The sequence below is a fragment of the Ruditapes philippinarum genome, unplaced genomic scaffold (assembly GCF_026571515.1).
Source record: "Ruditapes philippinarum isolate M1 unplaced genomic scaffold, ASM2657151v2 ctg214_1_1_1_1, whole genome shotgun sequence".
In the NCBI taxonomy this organism is placed as follows: domain Eukaryota; kingdom Metazoa; phylum Mollusca; class Bivalvia; order Venerida; family Veneridae; genus Ruditapes; species Ruditapes philippinarum.
Window position 1 is genome coordinate 192,051 of NW_026866619.1, and position 26,568 is coordinate 218,618.

General features: G+C 32.9%; 1 protein-coding gene across 1 annotated transcript; it reads right to left on the reverse strand.

Annotated features, from left to right (window-relative positions):
• Nucleotides 1-245: 245 nt before the first annotated feature.
• LOC132733089 (interferon-induced protein 44-like) lies at nt 246-26,293 on the reverse strand. The gene is made up of 9 exons (XM_060719684.1): nt 26,137-26,293; nt 24,019-24,187; nt 20,777-21,040; nt 18,183-18,238; nt 15,450-15,662; nt 14,525-14,683; nt 13,733-13,901; nt 12,031-12,240; nt 246-1,783 (listed from the first exon to the last, which is right to left on the reverse strand). The coding sequence occupies exons 3-9, from the start codon at nt 21,030-21,032 to the stop codon at nt 1,719-1,721; spliced, it is 1,128 nt and encodes a 375-aa protein (XP_060575667.1). The 5' UTR covers nt 21,033-21,040; nt 24,019-24,187; nt 26,137-26,293; the 3' UTR covers nt 246-1,718.
• Between the last annotated feature and the right edge of the window lie 275 nt (nt 26,294-26,568).

Genomic DNA, 26,568 nt, shown 5'->3' on the forward strand with positions numbered 1-26,568 from the left:
ATGTTTCCCGTTTTGTCTGGTCCAGTTACCGTGCTCCCTCGCCTATTCTAAACTGACGTGATGGTGACGACGAATCAATGGAATTCTTATATACAGGGTCTTTTTAATCGCAAAATCTTTCTTGGAACCTTCTATGCACCCTACAGAATTCACATCAGAAGTGTAAAAAGAACATTACGAAGATGCATTGGTATTGCTCACGGTCTATGATGGGCCTAGATTGTCTGAGCATTGCGTCGTCTACTTTATCTGCCTCCGCTATGCCCCTGAAGGATGTGCCTTACAATTGGTATCTTGAATTTGTAGTATCAGTGTATAAAAACAATAATGTGTATCTGCTGTCACTAAAAAAAACCCAGATAAAACGCGGGTTGAATGCTTTTAAGTTTAGGGTAATCTCCAAACATTTTTAATGAAACTATGTTAACTAAATGATTTGCTTTACTTTTTATAGTATTGTGAGAAACTTTTGGTGTTTATCAAAAGCTGGGTAGTATATGTAGAAGCATTTTTGATGTTTTACAGTAGCCACCACTTACTAGCTGAAGCATTAAACTTGCATTAATTCTTATATCTATTTCATATTTAAAATAATATTAATTTGTGTAACGACTTAAGCATCGGAAACTTTTCGACTGTGTTGTTTAACTTTAAAGAAAAACATTTATCAAACTGAAAAGTCTTGCTTATATTTTTATGTATCAGATTTAATTTTAAAGCCGCTCTATTGATCAAAAACAGAAAATTAAAATTTCTAACACAGATCAAGTGCAGCACTTACATGGAAAACATCTTCACAAGATGATAAAATATGCTAAGAAATATATTTAAAAATCACGCTTTTTTCATATTTGGGTCTATATGCACAATAAAAAGATGAAAAAGGCCGAAAGGGGATGCTTTAAAAAAGCACAAAAAATATTGGTAAAGACCTACAAATGGTACACACATGTCGGACAAAACTTTCTATTTTCGTCATGCCAACTAACTTAAATGGAACTGCATTATTATTCAGTAAAAAGAAATACATACGATTAAAAAGCAGCAACATAATTATACAGCTTAATGATGCTATTATCATGCTACATATAAAGTGAAATATTTAAATTATAGTCGTTTATATAATATTAATGGAATGGGAATGATATGCAATCTGTAAAAGCATGTTTTAACACAGCAAAAGTAGATTCAATATGATTGGAATGGGTGACGGACTTATTTAAAAGAAATGAATGAGGCAGAACAAACCGACACTATCTGACGTTTCTAATTTGATATGCAAGATTGTACAAGCTAAGGTATCGAAACATTTGAAATTAGCTGCAAAAGAAATACGCATTTCAAACTTAAATATCGTAAAAAGTATTCCTTAGATTATGCACATTATCGTTTGGCTTTCAAATATTTAATCATTAATTTTAATCAAATAGTTTATGAAAATGAAAATATAAGTGTACTATGTAATAAAAAGGGCAAAATAACACTTATTTTGATGAAAGGTACTTAAACATTTATGCATGTTTTGGCTGGACACAATGAACTAAATTTAAAACATATGCAAAAAGTTTCATTGATGAAAATAGAGTTATCATACATTGCAAAGAAAGATGGAATAATACAAACTATGATTATCTAAGACATTTTGCACCATCAAGTATGTCTATACTTATGTAATATTGTCTTTCTGTTTTAAAACCAATTATTTTCATCCATCTATCCTATACTTGTCCGTCAGCCCTTTCCATATGATTTTTTCCGAGTTCGAGAATTTTGAAGAACGCCGCTGAAAATATCAAATAGTTTATGTGTATGATTCCTGAAGAGAGTGTTTTTATCGAGTGCTTTCAACACACATTGATCATCACATTTATTCTTTTTTTGTCTTTGTCATTTATTATTATTCAAGTATTTAACTTAACATTTGAAAAGGATGATACAAAAAATAATGAGAAATGTAAGAACTGAAAGTCGTCTTCAGAGTTATCACATGAACTGCGTGACATTTGAAAAAAAGGGGATGAATTTGTTAGCCGGTGCTTTATGTTTGCAACTTTCCATTATAATTAGGTACATGTAATTAAGTATGGCCAAGAAAAAGATCACAAATGGCCAGGTCAATGTGTACATTTGAGCACATAATTTGGATTTTTTTTTAAAACCACTGGATTTAAAGCAAGGGGCGTTAAAAATGACTAAAAAATCTTTTTTTCTGACACATTATACAATATGTTAGGCAAGCTCAATTATCAATGTTTAATTTAGCACTAAAACTCCCTATTTAAGATCGTAAATACCAGTCTGACTCTAACGTTCAATAAACAAACAACTATGCTGTGCATTGTAGCGAGGTTATTTTATTACGGGATCGTTATAACAGGATGATATATCACAATGAGAAATACACATGTATAAAGCATATCACGATCGAAAATGTTGTACTAACTTAACGGGTTCGATTGTATATTCGTCTCAGGAATACTGGCCGCCTGCGTAAAACCCATTTTATCTTTTCTAAACGTAAGAGGAGCCGTAGAATCCGTGGGCATGCACGGAGGAAACACAAAAGTGATCCTCCTCAGACTATTCCTCGGAATATTGAACAACGGACCGTGCTCAGACATGCTAACATATATATCAAATTTATACATATAAATATATTTTCCTTAATCAAAATACAAGTTCTGTTCTACATATACAAACTTGAAATAAACCTATACATTCAATAAATTTTTTCACTAGCTTTGTAAATGTTTCCTTATAAAACAGTTCTTTAACATAATCTTATAACATTATAAATATTGAATTTGAATGATGGTGACCAAATACATGGCAACAATGATTGGTTGTGCGTGTTGTGCTGAAATTCCGTTTCCTCAATTACTCCTACCTTCCCTGGCTTATTTGGCGTAAAGCATTTGTAAGCTTTACTCAGTTTACCATTTCTTTTAGGCATATAACGTACTTTCTGAACCAGAGTGCTAACCATATCATTCCTGTCAACACCAGGAACGCCTGTGAGAAGCTTGCCCTCTTCTGGGGAAGGGGGGGGGGGGGCTTTAGAATTATTTCTACATTCTTTTAACCTGCCATGACTCACTTCCGGGAGACATTTTAAAATTAAGCTCATTTGAGAAAGCTTGTCTTTACTTTCATAGCATTCCGATATACAATCGGTATCGAAGCTCACTTCCGGGAGCACTTGACTACTATCTTTGTGCAATATATCTTCGAAATTAATACTCACTTCTGGGAGATTGCTTTTACATGTGTACACTTCCGATAGAAAATTGGAGTCTGTGCTCACTTCTTGGAGCCCACTGTCATTAATGTTCAATTCCGACTTGTATTCGGAAACAAGGTTCACTTCCGGGAACACAACTTTATCTGTACATATATCCAATATACATTCGGAATGTACATTCAATATAGGAATCATAGATATCTCACCTTGAAAATAGATTTCATCAGGCTCTTTGTCTTTTTTCTCAGTAAATTGCTCATTATGTAAGAACCCACTTCCGCAACTGCATCGACATATATACTTACTCTACAAACTGACATATCTTTGAAATATTTCCCTTTTTGGTTTAAGTTCCTCACATTTTCTCGCCATTATTTTAATTCTGCGATAGCTGACTCACTTACCTTGACTGGAGCATTCCAACTTGCTCTAGACATAATACATTTATACATTTCTCTACTTCTTATTCTAACTTTATTCCCTATAACATTTAGGAGAGAAATAATTTTTTCTACCACTGATATTAAAGTTTTCACATAAATGATAACAAATTTATCGATTTTGATTTGAAATAAATCTACTGATTTTCAAAATTATCTATTTTAGAACCTGTTATGTGTAAAAAAATTTCAGACATATCAAGAATATGGCACAGCCAAACTACTCTATTTGTCGGCTGTCAATTACATTTCCCATTTACAAGTGCAGTTTTCACACAAACACTCGATCTTTTAAGTACTTCATAATTGACATGTCCACAAATTCCGTCATCTAAGAACATAATGACTAGAAATCACAAAGTGCCGTTTTCACACAAGCACTAGATCTTTTAAGTTCGTCATAATTGACATGTCCACAAATTCCGTCATCTAAGAACATAATGACTCGATGACCTTTACTTCTTAAAAATGACACAACAACTCTTAACATTTTTGTAATAATATGTCCTGCAGTACTTATTCCAAGTATTAAAGAATTGAAAAAAACATAATTTGTTTTACAATCGCTTATCCATGAAATCCCTAAGTATGTGGGACGCTCTGAAAAAATATCAATATGATGATTCTCATCTGCTACCTTGATATCTTCAAATTTTACTTTGAATTTATGCAAAAACAAATTTATGTGTCTACAATCAAGTACTAATCTAGGCTTTCCCGATTTGCTATATGCAACAGTTGAGGGATTTACTACGTGCGGTTTTACCATAGACCTAGATATTACTTTCGTTTTGAGAAGACGCCCTATTTCTTCTTCTACAAACTTAATATTATCTCTCGCAGACCTATTATTTTTAAGTACAACGCTTGGCGGTACTTCCCTACGGTGGCACAAAGGTGACATGTGTGTGTTTTTATTTATCTCGTGCGAACGAGATACTATGTCGTGGCCACGAGTTACTAAGTCGTGACCACGTGATACTATGTCGTGGCCATGAGTTACTAAGTCGTGGCCAAGAGATAGCTAAGTCTTGGCCACGTGATACTATGTCGTTACCAAGTCGGGGCCACGAACAAGCAAAGTCGTGGCCACGACATTCTATGTCGTGGCCAAGAGATACTTAGTCGTGGCCACGACTTAGCTATCGTTTGATAAATAACCAATCAGATTACACCATTTATATGGATTTCCCTTATTAACTAGACATGTGCTATAGTACAAGGATGCTCCTACTTCACCAGCCTGTAAAAGTGCCATTTATACAACTTATTGACTGGTCAGTAATTTTACATTTAGCGTCACTGTGACCCTGATTTTTGACCCAATGACCTCAAAATTATTAGATGTCATCTACTGATCAGGTGCAATGATCTAAACCATGCCTTATTCCTTCTAAATTATTCATCAGACAAGGATTTTACCATATAGACTATTTACTGTCCATGGGCAATGTCCCTACCAAATAAAATAAACCAGGACTTATTCCTTCTCATATTATCGTATAAAAGGTTAACAGGCCGTAGTACGTACAAACTGACCAATTCGATCACAAAATTGTCCCAACAAAGGCCTATAGTCAAAATTAGTGTCTGATAGGCCTTTGAGGGTGACTTTGTAAAATGATCCTAAAGACAAGTATAAAATGAATATATTCAGTATTTTCAAGGATTAATGATGCATGTAAAAGTAAGTTGTTTAGTTTAAAAAATTCATAATATATATAGTGTATTCTGATTGGTTAATTATCTCGTGGCTTAGACTTAATTATCTCCTTCTCACGACTTAGTAACTCGTGGCCACGACATTGTATCTCGTGGCCACGACTTAGCTATCTCTTGGCCACGACTTAGTAACTCGTGGCCACGATATACTATGTCGTGGCCACGAGATAAATAAAAAACACACATGTCACCTTTGTGCCACCGTACTTCCCTCAAAGATAACATATCACCTTTTTCAACAACCTGAATAATATATGCACTGTCTGATGCCTATATTCATTTATTTACACAATTTCTTAACCTACATACTGGTGAAATAACTGTGTCTTCTTTCTCCTCTACAGATCATCACTGTGAATAATTTTATGTTCTTCAAAATATTTCACATTTACAACATCCATCGTAAATATTTTCTCTGTTTACACATGTAAATAAATCATTAATTATCTTATCATAAGTATTCCTTTCTGGGCATTCCGGCGCCCCTCGCCAATGCCCCGGTTTGCCACATGCAAAGCAAAGCCCAGGTCTACGCCCTTGACGGCCTACCAATTGTTGACTTCCGAGACTGGTCTCTGTAAACATACGCTGCTGTTTCCGGTATGGCCAGTTACGTGCTGACTTAGTTTTCTTTGATTTCTCTGCTTTGTACTTCTAAGAAGCCCTCGCTTCCGCGTATTATCGTCTCGCTAAAGGATCGCCTTATATTCCGGATCGACTCTCCATACCAACTCAGCTGAATCCGCAAGTTTTATTTCTGTCGTCAAGCCATCATTTCTTTTGCTAAAAAAACAGCGAATTTCATGATTATCACAACTTTATGATTTTATAATCTTAAAACAATAAATATGCTTTTATCAATTATTCGTCCGTTCGTTCTTTCATGAAAATCTAATGCAAATACCAACAAGCATAAATATACCATATCAAACTGTCTACAGTCAATGACACATTTAGATAACGGTAAACCCGGGCAAACATGACTACACAGTTACATAACCGATAACTCGAGTATCCAGGGAAATACTGGTCTGCAGTTTAACAAAACAGGTATTCTCTTCGGAAAACATGAATAATTCATTTATCTAAGATTATTCTTGTCTTCACACATACATAACGTATAATTTATGACTCTTGTTAAAATTTCATAAATATCCTAAATTTCTTTCACCTATACTTTACTGCACAAAATACAAATAAATATTGTAATACCTTTCCGACAGATAAACAAATTCAATTTAGAATAACACATATATGCGTGCGAACATACTTAAGAATAGAGGTATAAAAATATTGGTTTAAAATTAAATTTTAAAATACCTTCTGCTATATTAGATCTACACTCCTGTAATTTCTTATCCTGCAAGCCATTTTCGACGTCTTCTAATTTTATCATAACTTTTGCATTTTATATATTTATACTGTTCCTCATTGCTTGAACGCTTAAATTGTTCACTGTTAATCATCATACTAGAAAGTTTGCTACTGAATTCATTTTTCTTTTCAAAAGGTTCCCATTTCCCTTAACTTCCTCCTTTTTTTCTTCCAAAAGGGCGCCCCTTTACCCCGACCTCTACAACCCGTCTAAATTTCTAAAACTTAGCTAAAGGTAATTCGTAAAGAAAACGCGAAATGATTTTTATATTACGCGGGGATTATACCCTTATGAAAAACAGTTTTTAATTCATTCAAGCCTTTAAACCGGTTTTGTAAATAAATCTGTTAGAGTTTGACAATTTTCCTCAACGATGGAACGCGGAGAAAAAATAATTTTTATTGTTTTTTTGGTACAATTAAACATTTCCGCGAATCTATAAAATCCAGAAAAATTTTGTTACAAAAATTTATCAAAGAAGTAACATTTCCTCCTTGATTAGAAACCTTACACACATTTTCTTACGTGTTGTATTCCCCGATGTTAGTATTATGCCATTACAAATTGTGGTTTACATTTTAATGTTGAAGGTATTAGGTGCTTGAACGAATTTTTCATAAATACTGTTGTACATTTAAAGTAATAAGTGTTGGATGTTCGTTGCTTTTAGTTTTTCAGTAATAAAAATCTGGAAACAAAGTGATCCCTCGGAACATTAATCAAACAAAAATACAGGAAATCCAAGACGCGGTTTTGATGACTGTTCATGAGGGATAATAAATGTCCAACGCCCCCTACACCCCTAGCAACGGGCATGAGCGGTAATCAATTCATACTGTACAATGATCGGGGACCATTGTTTTTAGTCTGTTTTTTCTTTATTGAATCTTAGTTTTACACAAATAATTACAAGAGAATTACAGTACGGGATACCCTAACAAAGTTTTGGCCATCTTTCAAAACGTTTTCAAACTTAAAGAAAAATTAATCGTAAATGATTGCTAAAACGTCAGATGTAGTAAAACCAATATGTACATTGTAATTATGTAATGTTGTAGACGTTAGACTGGTTTTAACTATGGCCATTACAAATTTTTCGATTTATTATTTTTTGGTCCAATCTGACACTGCTGAAATTTTCCCTAAAATTGGAGTTTTCACGCTTTTTTGGGTCCCGGACCTGAAAATAAACCCAACCCTTTTTTTAAAAAAGATTAAAAATTTGAAAATTGGGCAAGGGAACAGTTTTTTTTAGCCCGGGGTTTTCTTTACGGCCCCTTTCCAAATTGGGTTTTGGTCTAAAAAGGGGGAAAAGGGTTTATCACTTTCCCCCGGTTTCCCCGCCCCTGATATAAAAAGGGAAGGGCTTGTTTTTGTCGTTAAAAACGAATTTTTTTAATGTGAACCCTATTTTTAAATTCATTTTAAAACCCAAAATTTTTGAAACCTTTTCAAAGGGAAAATTTGGGGCTGAAAAAAAAGGGTTTAAATTTTATATTTGGCTGGGGAACCTTATTTTTTGACCAAAGAAAAAAATCCCAGAAAATCAATAAAAATCCCAATTTTTAAACCCTTTTAAAAGGGTATTTTTGGGCCGAACGTACCTGTTTTTATTAAAGGGTTTTTTCCAAAACTTGGCCCTTCTTACCTAGTTTTTTCCCAGGTTACCCAATTTTTTTAAAAATTTTTGGGAAAAGTTTTTTTAAAGAAATAATTGTAAAGGGGGGGAAACCCAAAAAATAAATTTACATATTGCTTTTCCGGCCCCTTTTCAATTCAAGAATTATAACCCTTTTTAAGTCCCCTAAAAAAATCCCCAAAAAACCCCCAAAAATTTGGTTTTTGTTTTCCCAACCCCCGGGAAAATATCGAAACTAAAAAAAAAACCCGAAAAACTGTCTACAAAAAAAATTTTTGAAAAAAAAACTTTTAATTTTTGAAAGTTTTCCTTTTTTTAAAATTTTAGTACGAGGGATAGTCAAAAAATTCCCGGGGCAAATTACCCCAAACCCTTTTTTATTTTGTGTATGTTTTTATAATTTACATAAAATCACAATTAAATTTAAAAGAAAACGCTGCTTTAATATTAAAGTCCAATGATTTTTTATAAATTTTTCACTAATTTAAAAACCCCGGGTTAAAAACTTTTGAAAGTTAAAGGAGCCTTTTGGCGACGTCACGACGCTAAAAGACGTCCAAAGGGAACGTTCCCTATTCCAGAAACAAATTTTCCCCCTCACGTTCATGCTTTTTTTTAAAAAAAGTCCCCATTTGGGGGTTAAATACACCCTTTCCCGTTTCCCCCTTTAAACCCCAAATTTCGGTAAAAAATTTTTGCAAACACTCGGGGGTGGTAACTTTTTATTTTCGGACCCAAGCAATTTTATCTCCCTCTTCTGTTTTCAAACCTCCGAACCCTCCCAAATTTTTGCTTTCAGTCTAGGGAAAACCACAAAAGTCAAAGGGGGCGGGCTATAAAAGGGAGAGACGAACCGCCAATATCCTAAAACAGTCAATATAGTTTAAGGAGTGTCCAGTCCTGCGCGGTGTGCTGGAGCGTTATCTTGATGAAAAAAATTAAATTTTCGATGTCGAGCCTGCTCGCTTTTTCCCTGATAGCGTTTCGTTAGATCCCTCCGCACAACCTGTTAATAACAAATTCATTTTAAATTTGAAACTAAACCACAAATGCGGGCAAATTTAAAAATAAAGTTTCTTTCACTTTTTTGGTTAATTTATATATACCCTTTTAACCTTATCATATAAATAAACATTAGAAAATTTAGTAAAAACTTTTCATGCGACATAATTAATGCTTACCTTTGATAGTACTCTTTGTTGACTGTCGCCGATCTTGGGACCGCATGAGCAAACAGCAAACCCCGGCTATCCATGAAGAAAAATATACATAACTTTCTTCGCCGACTTGGGAGGAAATTTTTGCCTTCTTGGGGGGGGGTTTAAAGAATGTTTTGCTTTTTTACACCCTCGACTCTCGGGGTTTTCTCTTCCGGTCTTAAAAAATTCAACCCCACGTTCTTCCCCTTGATAATGCGCCCCTTTGGGAAACGGTTTTGCGTTTTCCCATTATATCGCCCGGGAAAAATTCTCGGGGGAAACTCTTTCCGGGGTTTCTTTTTTTTTCCTTTTGTAATAACAAAAGGTACCCCAGCGGGGGCATCCTTTTTTCATGGGTTTTTAAAACCTTCGTCACTTTCTTTTTTTTTCAGTTTTTTCCCTTTACAAAGGCCCCCACAGGGGCTGCATATCACAAATCGACTTTTCCCCCACTTTGGCGATGACGTTTTCCCTTTCCCTCTTTGATTGGCGCTGATTCGTTACCCGGTCTTTCCGCTTCGTGCACTATACGGTAATTTCCGTCTAACCTTTTCCCTAAAACGCTTGTGCCAGTCCAAACCAAGTGTCCTAGAACAAATATGAAACACCCTCCATCTTGATTAAAAACTTCCAGGTATCCAGTCGAGTCATTTTCCAACATCGCACAGAATTTTATTACTGCCCCGGCCAGCTGCTCCGTACTTTTTCTGAAAGGTTGACATTTTTTCGTATAAGAAATTTTTCACGTGGCTTGAATAATCGGTGCACAAAATGGCGATACGTCATCCGATCACGCTGAATTTTTGCAGTTGTTTTACTAGTAACGATCAGCTGACGTCACGTACAAAAATCACAACGTTCTGGCGCCAGTATTTTGAGACATTCATGAAAGAGTATTATTCACTTCTAGAAAAATAAAATTAATTCTGAAATGCTCCGTACACGGGTTGCGGGCGTGTTTCATGTGAAAAATAATTTCCAAATATTTACTAATTTTTTTTTTTCCATACAAGTTGCTTCTCAAATTAGTTAAAAATACCTTCATGGTAAATTTCATGACAATCGGACGTCAATAATCTTTTTAAACAGACCAGTCCGGGAACTTTTTGACTATACCTCGTACATTTTTCTTAATATTGATTTTCTTGAAATATTTTGGCTCATCTGGCGGCGTGCAGCTTTAAGCTAGCAATTATCTTAAAGAAACTTTTCATTTGACCAATGTCCGGGGATTTTAGCTGAAAATGTTTCCTTTAGAGTGTGAACAAGCTTTTTCATTATTTGAGCATTGTAATCCAGTTTTTACCCCAGGTGACAGATATTCAAACTTTACCTAGAAATAATCTAAACAAACTGTTTGACATAATATTTCACAATATTTGGACTAAAAATGATACCTCTTGTTTGTTAACTATGTTTTCAGATATTCGCCCGGTGTATTATAGTTTTTAACCCTAGGTTACAAATTTTCAAATTTGATCTAGAAATTATTAAAATAAAAATATCCTTTCCGATCAAATTTTAGATTTTTCTGTTTTCGGGATTTTGACCCCAGATGAATCATATTCGAGCTTGCTATAGAAATCATCATAACAACCTTTCTAACCAATAGCCCGAAATAGGATCTTCAGGAATTTTAACAAGGTTTTTCAATAGTTGAGCTGTGTGGCCTAGTTTTTTACCCTTATTTGTACTGAAACTAAACGTTGACAAAAAACCCATCTGACAAATTGTAAGGATATAAGGAGTGTAAAATGTTGCCTCTAGAGTATTAACGAGATTTATCATTAATTTATTATATATGACCATTTTTAAACATCATCAACATAATCTTTTGATTTTTTTAGGATATCTGGCTGAAAACAGCAGCCTCTAGAATGTTATTAAGGTATCTCCATCTTTGGGTCGTGTGAACTAGTTTTTGACCCCAGGTGATTAATATTCAAACTTAAGCGTGCAATCATCAAAATAACTTTTTAGGGAAATTAACAGGATATGTGGACTGAAGCGGTAGCGGCTAGAGTGTAAACATTTTTTTTTCGATATTTGAGCTTTGTAGCCTACTTTAAAACCCCATGTAACCCGTATTCGATTTTGAGCTAATAATCATCAAAACAATATTTCTGACCCTTATCCAGGACATCTTGACCGAAACAGTAGTCACCTGAGTGTAAAGATGATTCTTCTATATTTGCCTCCTGTGACAAAGTGTGTCGTCACAGTTGACCAATGTTCCAACTAGTCCGTACATTTCCTAAGTATAACATCTTGACCAAATTTGATGACAATTGAGGCATATGGTAACCACTTGTGTTTTAACGAATTTAATGTGAACGGACGACAGACGAAAGGGACTCAACGATTATGAAAGCCGACCCTGAGCCACCTCATGTGAGCTAAAAAGACATACATACCTAAAATAAGTCTATCGGTATGTTTATCTACATCATTTTGATCATCGTAATTTATGATAGGATATATCTGTTGTTGTTTGAAATAGAACTCTGTCATGAGTCTGTCCTTGCATCCCCTCACATTTCCGTCATCAAAAATTCTCCGTCTGCCAGTTTTCAACGAATTGCTTACTTTGTCGCATTTTGTTAAGAGCACTATATGCGGACAACCTATAATTGATTTTAAATTTGGAAATTAGTTATAACATTATTAAATTATATTTAAGAAAAACTGTAATATATATTTTTATCTGAGGCATGGTTAAAAATGTTAGACATTATTTCAAACTTATAAAGAAGAATAAAATTTCTCAGGACAGCAGACCTTAAACGTACCAAAGACCTCATTTTGGTATTAATGAATAATGTAACAGTTTGGTTAATTAATTAGTTGTTTATCCTTTTCTAGACCCAATCCTGTTCTGATCTTATATTTTCAGTAAACAATACGCTGATGAATTAATTTGAATTAATTGCAATAGCTCAGAAAATATGTTTGAATATTGCAGAGTAAAGATCAAATAAGGAAATATTGTCTCAACAATAATCTTTTGTCTCAAACAAAGTCTCATACTATTTAGGAATTTGTCCATGGGAAAACATATTTATTTACCAATTAACAAGCGATGTTTTAATATAGAAGATATATACTATAGCATACAATGAAGTAATTGACATAAACAATGATAACAAAGGAATTTTAATGCAGCTCATATAAATTTTCAGTGACAATTGTGCGTTTACTTAAGACATCATATCATCCTTTCCATAATTGATTTCGGCTGAACATATAATAAATAAGAATAACATTGTCACAAAATACGCCCGTCACAAAATATTTAGGAGATATGGGCGATAAGAAGTGCGGCAAGCAAGGTTGTCTCTGTGTTGTGGTGAACATTTCTCAAAAAAGTATTTTGAAAATTATTACATGCATGCAGGAGATATTCACCAGACATAATCTAAATGGCATCATCTTTACAAACCATGAGCTTGCAAATTTTGACCTACATACACGTGTCACAGACATAGTCATGATAATGACCATTTGTGTTACAATCCCTCAATAAATGATGGCTAGATGGTATCTATAAAAATCTTAATATTTTTATCTGAACTTTGGCCATTTTGTGTGACCATGGCTGCATGGACCTGAATTTAGCCCGCGACATTCCCCTTCAAATTGGTGAACACTTAGGTTCAATTGACATTCCTCTATGTATGTAGATGCTTTGCCCCTCACAAGCATTTTTCAGTGATCTTGACATTTGACCTAGAAATTAAGCGCTTGTGAGCGACACGGCTTTTGATATTGGTGAATATTTCTTTGAATCTTTTATTCAAATCTCTCCATGTGTTTACGAAATATGCTTTTTATAAATTAAATACGTCCCGTTTTTCAAACATATTAACAGGGAAGAGGCACACTAAGTTAAAGTAAAGTGAAACTAGAAACGCTTTATTATAAAAACATCAGAATTCTGCCATTACCTGTCACACTAGAAAAACAAGAAATGTCGTATTTACCCATCGTGTAAGCCATTTTTAATAGATTGCACACGTTTATGTTTTAGTTTCTTAAAAAAATCTAGTGTTTTTTCATTTTCAATCTTAAGACTTGACACAAAGAAGGCATTATCGATTCTTCATACAAAGTAAATACCTTGTTCAACGATCATTTGTTGCAACCTCTTCATGGACGTTTTTATACTTTCTGTAAAGCCTTTTTGTACTTTCTCACAGTCGAAAACAAAACAAACGCAGTGTATTTTGTCACCTGGTAGCGGGTTTCTCTGGAAGTCATCTTGTGTATCTTGAATTCCATTTATGATCTAAAACATACAAATAAAACAAAATTAGATGTAGGCCGACGATAATACCCACCGAATGTCATCGGTACTGCGTCCGTGTGATGTTATTCTTTGTGAACCTTTGAGTTTTACACAACACTTTGTAAGTTGAAGGAAGAATTATATATAATTTTAAATATACTTAAACGTAGTGTTAGCCCTCTATCAGTAGTAACTAAAATCGTTACAGCTAATATTCAAAGTAAGAAACGGAAAGTCAAACATTATGGCAAGTGTACGTCGTCACAAGATTGTTTTGTAGCTTTTAAATGACATATGTTGTCAAGATTGAACATATTTTATCAAACTCACATCTAGTTTTATCGGTAGAACTAAACGCTTAGAAATAAGAGATCAACAGAAACAAATAATAAAAAAACAGCCAGTGAAGTACACACTTATCTTTAAAATGTTTGTTCACAGAGGCAATGAAAACATAACAGCGCTTTCAAAAAAACTGAACTATTAAATTCATTTGTTGCAGATCTGACATATTTAGATTAATTTATATTCCTAAAAATAAACTTCAGTAAATTCTTTATTTTGCTAATTCAGAGTGTCAAATGGTGTTACATATGATAAAATTTGCTATCTGACTTACTTACTTTATAGCAATCGGGCACATTTCCACTAATTATGAACTTGACATGATCTTCTTTGATGCCATCTTGTTCTTGAAAACCAGGTGTATCACCTAGACGTATACCACTCCTCCGTAATAAGCCTGTATCGTTGTCGACATAATCAACGGGAAAGAGCTTGAACTAAAACAAAGATGTATTATTTTTATGGACGTTATTTAGTGATTAATACATGACAGCAATAGGTGCGGAAGGTAAATACACTGCTTTCATTGGAATGATATCTACAAGGACATCAGTTCGACGGAAAGGATTTATAAAAGGGCCTAGATATACCATGAATCATTTTCCTGGTGAAAACATCTTTTCTGACATTATAGCAATAAACAGTTGTAATCTGATTAATTTCATTTTAGCTAAACATCAACTAATTCCACAATTAACATACATACGACTTCAATTACGTCAACGTTAATAAATTTAAAAATACAATTGATCCCATATTTTAGCTATAGATCTACACCATCAAGCTTTCAACAAAATATGTGAACAAAACAATATATGTCTGTAATCAAATCAATACAGAAAACCCTTTGGGCTGACACATATATTCTAGTAGTTGCTTCAATTCAACTTTACATTAAATGGAAAGACATGAATTGTTACAGCTATTTGACCTAGCTGTACTGTTATGATGTTGTACTAATATCAGTTTTTGTCTTATTGTAATATACAATCAACAGAGGAAATTGTAGTAAACACTATGTAAGATGATAATATGCTCTTAACATGCATACCTGCATGGATTGTATTATCTTTATTGACTTTAATAAGCACCAACTGCTTCTGTCAAAATCCTTAGCGTGTATTAAGATATAAGTATGATTGTTAATATGTCTGATGTTTCATTCTGATTTTATAATACACGCATAAATATGTGTGGTGATACCTTTTCTGTTGTAGAGGAAAGGTTTTCCGGTGTTGTCCTCGCAAATCTAATGCTGGCATCTGCAGTAATTTTACTACGAAGCGCAGATTGAACCGAATCGATAAAACTCGATTTACCACTATCAACAGGACCAACCAACAGGATCCGTAGGTTCCTGTCATCAAAGGGTGTCAATTTCTCACTCAATTGATTTCCTTTTTCAACATCATCCTTCTGAAATTTTTTATTGTTATTATACAAAATATCGACAAAGGGAATCACGTGACCTATGGTAGGTATACATTCCAACTGCCCAGCGTATTTAAACATTTAATCTTGCTACAAATTTCTTAACAGTCAACAAATATATGGTGTTTCACTGACATAAATGATATGTATAAACTCTTATTACAGAACAGACGATACAAAAAGTGAATTATTATTAAAATAAATAATATAAGATTTATACACTTCAAAGTAATTGCTTGTCAGCTGAAGCTAAAATAAAACAGATTTGTTACTCTATTAAAAGAAATTATAGTGTAAAATATTACAAGTTCTGTAAATACCCACTTCATTTTAAATTAGCAGAAACGTTTCCTAGCTTTAACCCAAGCCAAAATCTGATTTCAAATTGAATTTTAGATTTGGCTTTTAACTAAGTTTTTTTCTTTCTTTTCATCTGTCCTTGAACTACTTGTACTCTAATATCATTATACATTTTCCACCATAAAATTTTTGTTGAAATAATGTTTAACTACCACAAAATATTGAATAATTGGATTCATTAAGCAATAAATATATCGCCTCCAGATTTAAAAGTTCACTTTAATCAATCCCTACCAAAACATTAAAAACTTGGACAAATTTCATGATTTTCTATGAAAAAAAATCCTTAAAGATATTTTATTCGAAAATATGACTCATTTATTTAGAACGCAATATATAGCAAAAGTTTTAAACTTATTTTTGTTATAAGTACTGTAATAAGATATAACCTTCTGACCAGTCATCTAATAGTTTTTGTAGCATTTTGTCCAACCATAAGGTCTCACACATCAGGATTATAACACATTTTGTGTAGGTCTGTAATTATTTTGCCATTTCATTCAAGACAAGCATTATTTTGAATCATTAGTCAATACATTTATATAATAAATAACCACAGAAAGTATTTATAAACCTCTTTTGTACATGCTACTATATCATGTTTATGTCTTCCCTATCCTGTTATATTTGTACATTCGATGCAAGATCTCTCTTACAGTGAATGTTGACAGATCTTTTGTGGAAGAAAAATACTTCAACATGTTTGATTTGGTTGACTTTGACTTTTTCTAAAATTGGTATTCAGTATATTATCCCTACATTACATTCATGTCATAGTCACGATTTTCCTATGAATTGTCCTTCACTTCACACTTTAAATTTACTAGAAAATGCTTCATGTACACTTATAGAACCTTTAGAGTGAAAAGATAATGCCTTTCTCATAAGCCATCTTTTTCTGTAACTTTTAAAATTTTAATCTACATTTGTTTTATGCATGGACACTTGATATCTAAAAACATAAAAGAAGTTTAAATTACATTTACAAATTACTAATCAACAAAATGAAAATTACAATCTGGAAAAAGACTTCTAAAGTTATCTGATACTTGAGCTTATCAGTAATTTATGTGGTCAAAATGTGTAATTTCCTTTATTGTACGTAGTAAATTGTAGTATTTACAACAACAGCCTTGTGCATTTTACCCTCTATAATCACGTAACGGGCTTGTCGATACTGTGTATAGTAACTCGCCATAAAATATGCTTATCTAACAACTTATATATATTTTAAGATATCAAACAATCAATAATATGCATAAAACCAGACAGAACTTAACCCGTGATTCAAGTTTTACATGTAAATATTCAGTTATCGATCTAATATTAAAATATATTTTAACGTTTCCCCACGAGAAGTAAAATGTTCATGTATGTAACTGTATAATTTGATGAAAATCAAGATATTTTGCATGTTGATTAATGCTTGCTAAAAATCCTTGATACACCAATTTTAGACCATATTTCAGAATAATATCTTGGTCTGAAAAGGCCTACGCGTCAGTTCAAAGAATATGGCATATCAAACGTTGCAAATTCAATAACTTATATTTCATGTTGTAAAATATTGTATTATTCAAAATTCATGTTCTTTAATGCATTCTTGATTCAATTGCGTGTAATATTTATTGCATCTTACGAAACATAAGTTATTTACGAAAACCTTAATATATATCAAGACAAAAAAAGTTAAATGGTGGAAGGGCAGTAACATGAAATAAGGCGAAGTCACACAAATAACCGAATACGCGAACAGAAAGACTACAAATTGCAAACAAGACAAAAGCAAACCAAACAAACACTTGAACAAAAATAAACATAGTAAAAGCTATGCAAGAATCTCCTAATCGGGCAATAATATTTCTAAAGCTGTCAATAGACCAGTCCTTACCGAATGATAGTTTTTCCAAATTATGGGACATTGTCGAAAATTTTAAGATCTAGGTATTATGGCTTTTAAGGTCTAATTAGAAATATGTTTCCTTAAATGGCGCATTTTCGTGTTAATGCAATAATGATCGTCAAACTCACATGGATCGAAAAATAATGCTAGGGATTTTTTATAGACTATTTTACGTATATCTACTTTCTGTTAATCTCAACATTATGTTTCATCTGATATTGATGAAAAAACATGTTAGTTACCCAGACAGGCAACGCATCTTCACGATCTTTCCAACCATCAGGGACAAATTTTATGTCTGAAATATACAAATAATACATAAACGTTGCTGTTTGTCTCTTGCATTTGGTGACAAAAGATTTTCGTTGCTTAAGTAAGTCATATTAAGCAATAAGAATAACAATAATTGTGTTTAAATTGTTTAGTATTTTTTATTTATACCAGTAGTTCTCTTTCAATCGTGTATCCATACCGGTTTCCTCTTTTGCATTTGCATTGGCTTTGTTCTGCTTGAAACAAATCGGCAATAGTAAGAAATAAATCATATGAATATTCATGTAACTAATTAGAACAGGTATGGCATGTGCAAAATAAGCATTATTACAAAAAAGTTGTGTCTATGTTGGTATGTATTTAGTTTTTCATTATCAGCCACCGCCACCATGATTTTAGCAGACTTCACGAGCATCCAAGATTATCAAAAATCTCTATAAAATCATTTAACTTTATCTTAATTTTTAAGGATGTTTTCCTTTCTTTTTTATTTATCTTTCATTTTATATGCCGCCCGGGCGGAATAATGAAAATTCTTGTCGTCTTGTTTCCATGGAGTATTTATTTTTCCAAATTGGATTGTTCTACTTTTTTAAATCAGCATGTGTTTTATATCGATTAAATAATGTTTTCGTTTTAAAAATTGGATATTTTCCAAATTATTTTTATTGTATTAAATAAATCCTATCGGAATTTATTGCAGTTATGAAGAAATGGTAATAAATTAAACTGGAATTCAAAATAAAAAGAAAAGAATTGACATAAGATACATAAGTTAGAATCTAAAAATGGTAGTTTAACATCAGTTATACAACACTTTCCAACTTTTTTCTCGTTTATAAAAATCACTACTTGTCTTTTTGTTTGCTCGAAGTGACAAGTGACTTTTCATGTATGCAGCTCATACGTAAAACGTCTTTCAGATGTGTTTTATTTTTTTTTTCATTCACATTCCTTTTCATTCAAGTTCTTTCGCTTCCTGCCATTATGTAGAATCTTTCAGGAAGTGTCCTTTACAAAAGGGTATAAAACTATATCTCCACATCCGGCAGTTTATAAAGAAAATGCCTGACCTTTGAAAAGAGAAAACATCTAAAAGACCTTAATGATAAATATATTCGAATGTTTCCTTATGAACGAATGGAGAATAAAGTTTTAAGAAAGTTATTGACCGTACGGCCCTGTACTCAAATTCAAACTTTCTAGCTGCAATACGGGACCCATACTGCTAATTAAAGTTCTCCATTTTGAACTACATTATCACAACAATTGAAAAGTGTTGTTTTTTTTTCTTTAAAATAATAACGGATGGTGTTTGGCCTTCTTTGATGGTTTATTTGAAGCTTCTATCAGAAAAAACCCAACAACTCGACCGCAGTAAAATAAAGTTAATCCAAAGTCCAAATTTGTCGGATCTTATTGCTTTAGCATTCTTAAGTTTAACAAAGCAAAATGACAACAAAAGCATGTAAAAATCAAAACAAAACTAGAAATGTTTCCATAGGACACGGGTGCCCCAACCTCTACTGTTTCGTCAATCTTATGACTCTTGGTCAAATATTTGGGCTACATGTGAAACTAAAATCTTTTACTTAGTAAAGGGCAAGAACTTTATATATACTGAATAAATCCACAAGCGAACCCAATGTGCACATGCTGACCAACATTCTTGTATTTTTTCAGGCATAGAGATCAAATATTTTTTAGAGCTATGCATGAAAAAGTTGAAAATTGCAAATTTATACTAAGTCAAAGGTAATAACTTTAACAAAACTAATAAAAAACCACAAGCAAAACCCAAGGTGCATAGCTTCACAGTGATGTTGAACATTATTCCTGTAAATATGGCTGATTCTAACTCAAGCACTCAAGGAACAAATAACCTTATTACCCAAGGTAAAATACTTATTGAGCTACGTGCAAGAGAAGTTGAAAATTGCAAATTTTTACTAGGTCAATGGCAATAACACTGACAAAACAGAATAAATCCAAAAAACGAAACATCAGGTGCACATCTTCACATGCTGAGCAACATTCCTGTGAAGTTTCATGACTCTAGGTCTAATATTTGTACGTGCGACACAAGTTGAAAATTGCAAATGTTTACTAAGCCAAGGGCAATAACTCTGACAAAACAGAAAAAATCCACAAGCTAAACCCAAGGTGCTCAACTTCACATGCTGAGCAACATTCCTGTGACGTTTCATGACTCTAGGTAAAATACTTTTTATCTACTTGCGACACAAAAAAGAACGGATGGTCGGACGGACAAGGGTAAATCTAAATGCCCCCCCCCCCCAAAGTGTGGGCACAAAAAGTGCTATATTTTTGCATCACATCTGTTGTGTCTGCTCTTTGATCGTCAAAGAAGAATGTGGAGACATGCCAATAAGACAAAAATTGAACTTGTCGTATTTTCACTTTTTATGTATTTACTTTTTATTATAAAACCACAAGCTCATTGTAAGCATTCTTTCAGACCCATAAATGTAAATGCACACAGAGAGGATGTAGGTTATAAACCAAGAAATAAGAATATACAGGTATGTATACAGTGTTTTACCTGGATGATGTGTTAAATAACCCTCTATTAATTGATATATCCTATTGAGAGCTTTCAACGCCAGCTGATCTTTTGCATCTAGACCTTCTTCTTCATCAGTATAATTTACCACGGGAAGCACTTGGTTTTTATTAACTCCATGGAAGCCAGCAATTGCGTCGACTGCTTTTTTTGCTTTTGGACTTTTAAAAAGGTGAGCAACATTCTCGGATATCTTAGGACAGAGCTTGTCAAATTTTGTTGCAATTACAACCATTGGTAATCCTTTAAGAGAAATAAATTAACATATAAAATGACTCAAACATTTTTTGTTTCTTGTTATTTTTCTATAACGGCATAGTTCAGTCTTAAAATTATATAGAGACATGGATAAATGCAACACATGATGAAGAAGTCAGAAATGCTATAATGCTTTTTAAACAGCTTATGTTTTGGATTTTTCCCATAGTATTATTTAACAGGGAGGGAATTGGCCCCTAGGTGCTCACTTACAGACAGACTATTATATGTTTTTGAACTATATTGTCACTAGACCACACTTCAAGCAAAATATTTTTTTAATTATACTATATACATGGCCCAAATTTTACAACTGGATATTAAAATACAAAATGTAGGTCATAGTGTCAATGTTTAGGTCATTTGTTATCAAATATAAGCTCTACACCAGATATTGTGCACATAGTCAAAATTCCATATCTGTATGAAGGAAAAAATCTAAATTTTTAGTTTAGCTGATACCAATATTCAATTTTACATCTAAAACCGTGCACATAGTACATATTTCACATTTGTAAACCAAGAACAAACAAGAAAAGTACGGTACTTCTCTTCAAAATCTAGGTCAGATCAACGTTAACTTTTTAAATCTAAAACTGTAAACATCTTTCAAATTCTATAGCTATAAACGAAAAGACAAGAAAGTAGGTCACTTGCCAAAATCTAGGTTAGCTGATATTAAAATATGGTAAAAAAGATAAACAAGGAAAGGCGGCGTACAATGAATTTTAATTTTACATTTCGAACTGTGCAACATTGGTCCAAATTTAATAGATTTAAACCAAAGAATAAGAAAGTAGTTCACTGTGCCCTATGGGATGGGAAAACATGTTCCCCCAAGGTATTAATTTTATTAATCTTGATACAGATCTACTAGACAATATTTAATGTCAAATATTTAAGCTCCAGCTTTCTCCTTTTCAAAAAAGGATTTTTGATAAATGTATATTAAGAATTCTCTCGACGCTAAGGTCAAAGCTTAAATAGTCCCTAGTGCAAAATATTGAAAAGCTTTGTAGAGGTTCACAGTATTTTATTCCAAATATCTAAGCTCTATACTTTGAAGCTTCAGAGGATTATTTGCGCATACGAATTACTCCAATTACGTTTATAATGAAAAACTATGCCGCATGGCCATAACTTAAACAAACTTAGATGTAGTCAACAACCGTAGTCTTAATGCCAATTATCTAACCTCATGCTTTTGTCATTTTAGAGAAGATGTTTATACTATATGCAAAAAAGAAATAATAATGACACCCAGGTGTGACCAATTTTGATACTAGACACAACATTTGAAGAGCAATGAAGGGGGTCTAGTACACAAAGTTTCGTGTGAAATATCTAACCTTAAGCATTTGTCATTTAAGATAAAAATATTTTTGAAGTTTTTGATATAAACATATAAGGAAAACCTGTGACCCCGGGTCTGGGCCAATTTTGTTACTGTATAAATAACTGAATACATTTGGTAAAGGACCTACAGATAATATCACATACCACATTACAAAGCCTTTGGTAAGTAATTAAGACCAGAAGATTTTTTTTAATTTGCATTTTTGAACTCCTTCTCTGGCTCCGTGACCTAGTAACGCAACAGACCAAAACCATTTTAACGACGTTGAAAGGGACCACAAAAGGATCATCCCGGTTAAATGTGGTTAATGAGCAGTCAATTGTTCCACAAAAGATGTTGTTGAAGGAAATTGTTGACGACACTCGACGACGTACAACATACATGTAGGAGATCAAAATAGCTCACAACGTTATGCACAGATGAGCAGAACGTGATCTGTATTTCGACTCATGCATGATACCTATACATACGATATTAACTGCATAGGGATTGCACATTATTTTTTGCAAACTGCTATGCGACGATTAACAATCAAGACACATTCATTCACGACCTTGCTCGAGTATTCAATTCATTCATTGAATGATGCACTTGTCATGTTTCAATGACTATCATTTGCGTTTCTATATTAACATGCATAGCCATTACGATATTAACTACATAGGGATTGCACATTATTTTTTGCAAACTGCTATGCGACGATTAACAATCGAGACACATTAATTCACGACCCTTGTTCGAGTATTCTATTCATTCATTGCACTTCTCATGTGTCAACCACTATCATTGGCGTTTGCTCTAGCATAGCCATTAGATTGTCAAAAAAAACATGAAATCGCTACAATCACACTAATCTGATAAAATGTCTATTATTCATCTGCTACTTTTACCCTACAATCAATATATAAAACATAATTAGCGTAGTTTTCTGCAACTTTACAACACGAGAAGCGTGCAGGATGTTCGTTTTGAATTAGAATTTTTTTAATTTTTAATGATGCCAAACTAGACATTTTATTGAACTTTTATTTATTGAAATGACTTGTTTTGTAGTGTTTAGTTCTCGGAGACGGAGTGAATGAATATACCAAAATACGTTATCAATCACGATTCTGTGCGCGCTGGTGAACGTATTTACTGTCATGTAAATGTTAGCAATAGTGCTGTTTAAATCTGGTTGTGCAAATATTGTGTTGATATTTTATTTGTTTGTTGGGTTGATATTGTTGAAGGTCCATGACTGCTCATATTCATATAGACTAGTTTATTTTCGTTACTTTGCAATAATATACATTTGTGTAAAGTCAAAAAGCAGTCATATACAAACAAAGATATAGAAGTTGACGAAGTTGGTCGGTAATTCGGGGCTAACGGAAGGTGGACCTGACGTGATTAGATCAGCAAGTAGTATGAACTATGATTCATTGACATCACGTGTGAATCTTTCTCAAAATTCAAAAGTATCTCTTTTTTCCAAAAGTTGCGATAAAAAGAGTAACATTTGTGTGCAAGTTTTGAAGTAAAACATATTTGGTAAATCATTTGATGACCATGAAATCATTCACAATCTATTTGTTTTGTGAAATGCTTCTATGTAACATTTTACCTTTATTACAGATAATACGGTTGATTCCATTGATTTGTTCCTTATGCGCAACAGTATATTTATCAAAGTCTGAATTTTCTTCTACAAAGCAGATTAAATGTATTTGCTCATTTAATGTTGGATTTGGTCTTTCTTCTATGACATCATCTGGATTGAACTTTTCCGGAAACTGAAATATAGAAATTATGTTACGAATGTACAACACCTGAAAAGGTTATATATTAAATAAAATGAAAACTACCAATATGGCAATTTAAATTTTGCAGGCTCAGTATAACTGAATCTGTTAATATAAAGTGGTGTTATTTTTAAGTTACCGGTCATCCCTTTTCCCAAAAAGACTTAAGGATATGTTTAAATGTTTAAACAGAACCCATTATATCCTAAGTGTGATTTATTTGTTTCAAAATAGGAAAATTTGAATAATTCGACTATAGATAGTACATTGGTATTGAACACAACGCAATAGCCCCGGTGAACACGTTCCTTAGATTTGGAAACATACCAGGGAAAATGTATGGAAATGTTTAATTTAATGTGCTTCAGACTATACGACAAATCTACATGTTTTTAGAATCCGAAATATACTTCTAAATTGTGCAATTCACACACTTGAAACCAAGGCTTTGACATGCTTTGATAGAATGCGATTATCTTAGGTGACAAGATAAATAATAACAATAACTTGGAGATGCTGACATTGTGTAATAATATGTTTTATTATCTCAAGTTTAACAATCATTCACACCCTTTTATTTCCCGGGTTTAGGAACTAAATTTAATTGATATAACACAAATGTTACCAGATAATCGTTCGGAATTCAGAATTTAGAAGTTCAGGAATTCAAAGGTACATATTATATAGTAAAAAGGAGGAGAATTCAAAGATTACAAAGTTTTGTAGATGCCATATAACCAAATAAAGTCTTTTTTTGTCCAAACAATATTATAGATGCTCTTGGAATTTGATCCAATTCGTCAAGAGTAAAATGTTGCACGAGCATTTTGACTGAAGATGCTTATGAAAGCCAGTTTAAAGCTTTCATAAGACAATTTTAAACGAGCATCATGTTTCAAAAGCGATTTAGAAGTAGGATTATTGCACTAAGCAGAATATTTTATTGATAGAACAAAAATACCAGAAACAAAACTAGATTGTCTTGAACGGAAATGTTTTGTCACTGAACAAATATACACGAGAATTTTTTTGGACGGCGATAATTATTTCAGGTAAGAAAGACAACACAGTTCATAGAAGAAATCAAAAGAAAAAGAAAAAAATTCCGACTATCATGTAAAAGTTCCTCTCCGTGATTCAATACAATTTACGATAAATTTAACAAAATTGTGAATGGGATACGTCATAATCATAATTAACTTAATATGCAGTTTTTCATCTTTTGTTACATTGTTATGGCAAAATGATAAAAAAATCCAGGGGGAAAAGGTTGAACTAAACAAGCTCTTCCTAGTGCGTCCGTAGACGAGTTGTTATTGTCGTCGATTTAAATCATTAGCCTCGATCCGTTGTGTGTTTGAATTTCATCGCTAGCTTACGGAACATTGATGTTTCTACTTAGATGTATGTTCATCACACGGCGGCATTTAAAGATCCTGTGACACAATACTTTATGGTTTTATGTCAAAATATGATGCTCAAATTAGATTTATCAATATTGTAAGTTCCAAAAAGCACTATTTGTAAAGATATTACTGAATTTAACATTTCATTAAAATAAAGGGAGATAATTAGAAATAAGAAATGAATGCTTATATTTTAATGATTAATGATATAATGTGCACAATTATTTGCAGTACATATTTTACATTTTCATCGATGTTTGAATTTTTTTATAAGCATAATTATATACATATATAAAATTTCACTTAAGTGTGGTATACAACCACAATTACAACATACAGGATTTTTAAGGTTTTCCTCCACCAGCAAAGCATAGAAGATGCCATATGTTCTTCACAATGTTGCACGATGTAAAGCTCAACCAATCAAAAATGTATATTTGAAACACATTAAAAGTATGTTGCTGTAAAAAAGGTAATTAAACATCGAATGCGGGCGTAATTGAAAGTGATAATCGATTTGAAGAATCACTTTACTTGATAGTTTTCAGGAAGCCGTCCATCTATTAGAAGTTCAAGCTCTTTTGCATTCTCTCTTCCACTTTCAAAACCCCTTATGTCGTAGAAGCGTATTTTTAGTGTGTCTCCATCAGCTGATATGAGGTCGTATTTCTTTACCTACGCAAGAAAAACCTTTATATAAAGTTGTGTCTATGTAAACATTCATTAATACCGACACAGTAAGCTAACATTACAGTCACTGAACTGTTCGGATTAATTGAATAATATTATAAGATATCATTCAGCTGTTTAAAATTTCCAATAGTATGATATATGAATGTAATTGAAAGAACTCGTACAATTAACCTTTAACCAGACGTGTTTTGACGGCTTTTCACAGACCCTTTTTTGAGGCAACAAACAGTCAAATGCCCTTTTTAGGCCCCAAACACTTGCTTTTGATTTGCG

Excerpts from the sequence above, each read along its gene's own strand:
- LOC132733089 (XM_060719684.1), bottom strand. The coding sequence starts at position 21,032 with ATGGTTGTAATTGCAACAAAATTTGACAAGCTCTGTCCTAAGATATCC. Across the intron at positions 18,239-20,776 it reads TTATTTAACACATCATCCAG|ACATAAAATTTGTCCCTGAT; the intron begins GTAAAACACTGT and ends TGTATATTTCAG. Across the intron at positions 1,784-12,030 it reads TACCGATAGACTTATTTTAG|CGGCGTTCTTCAAAATTCTC; the intron begins GTATGTATGTCT and ends TGATATTTTCAG.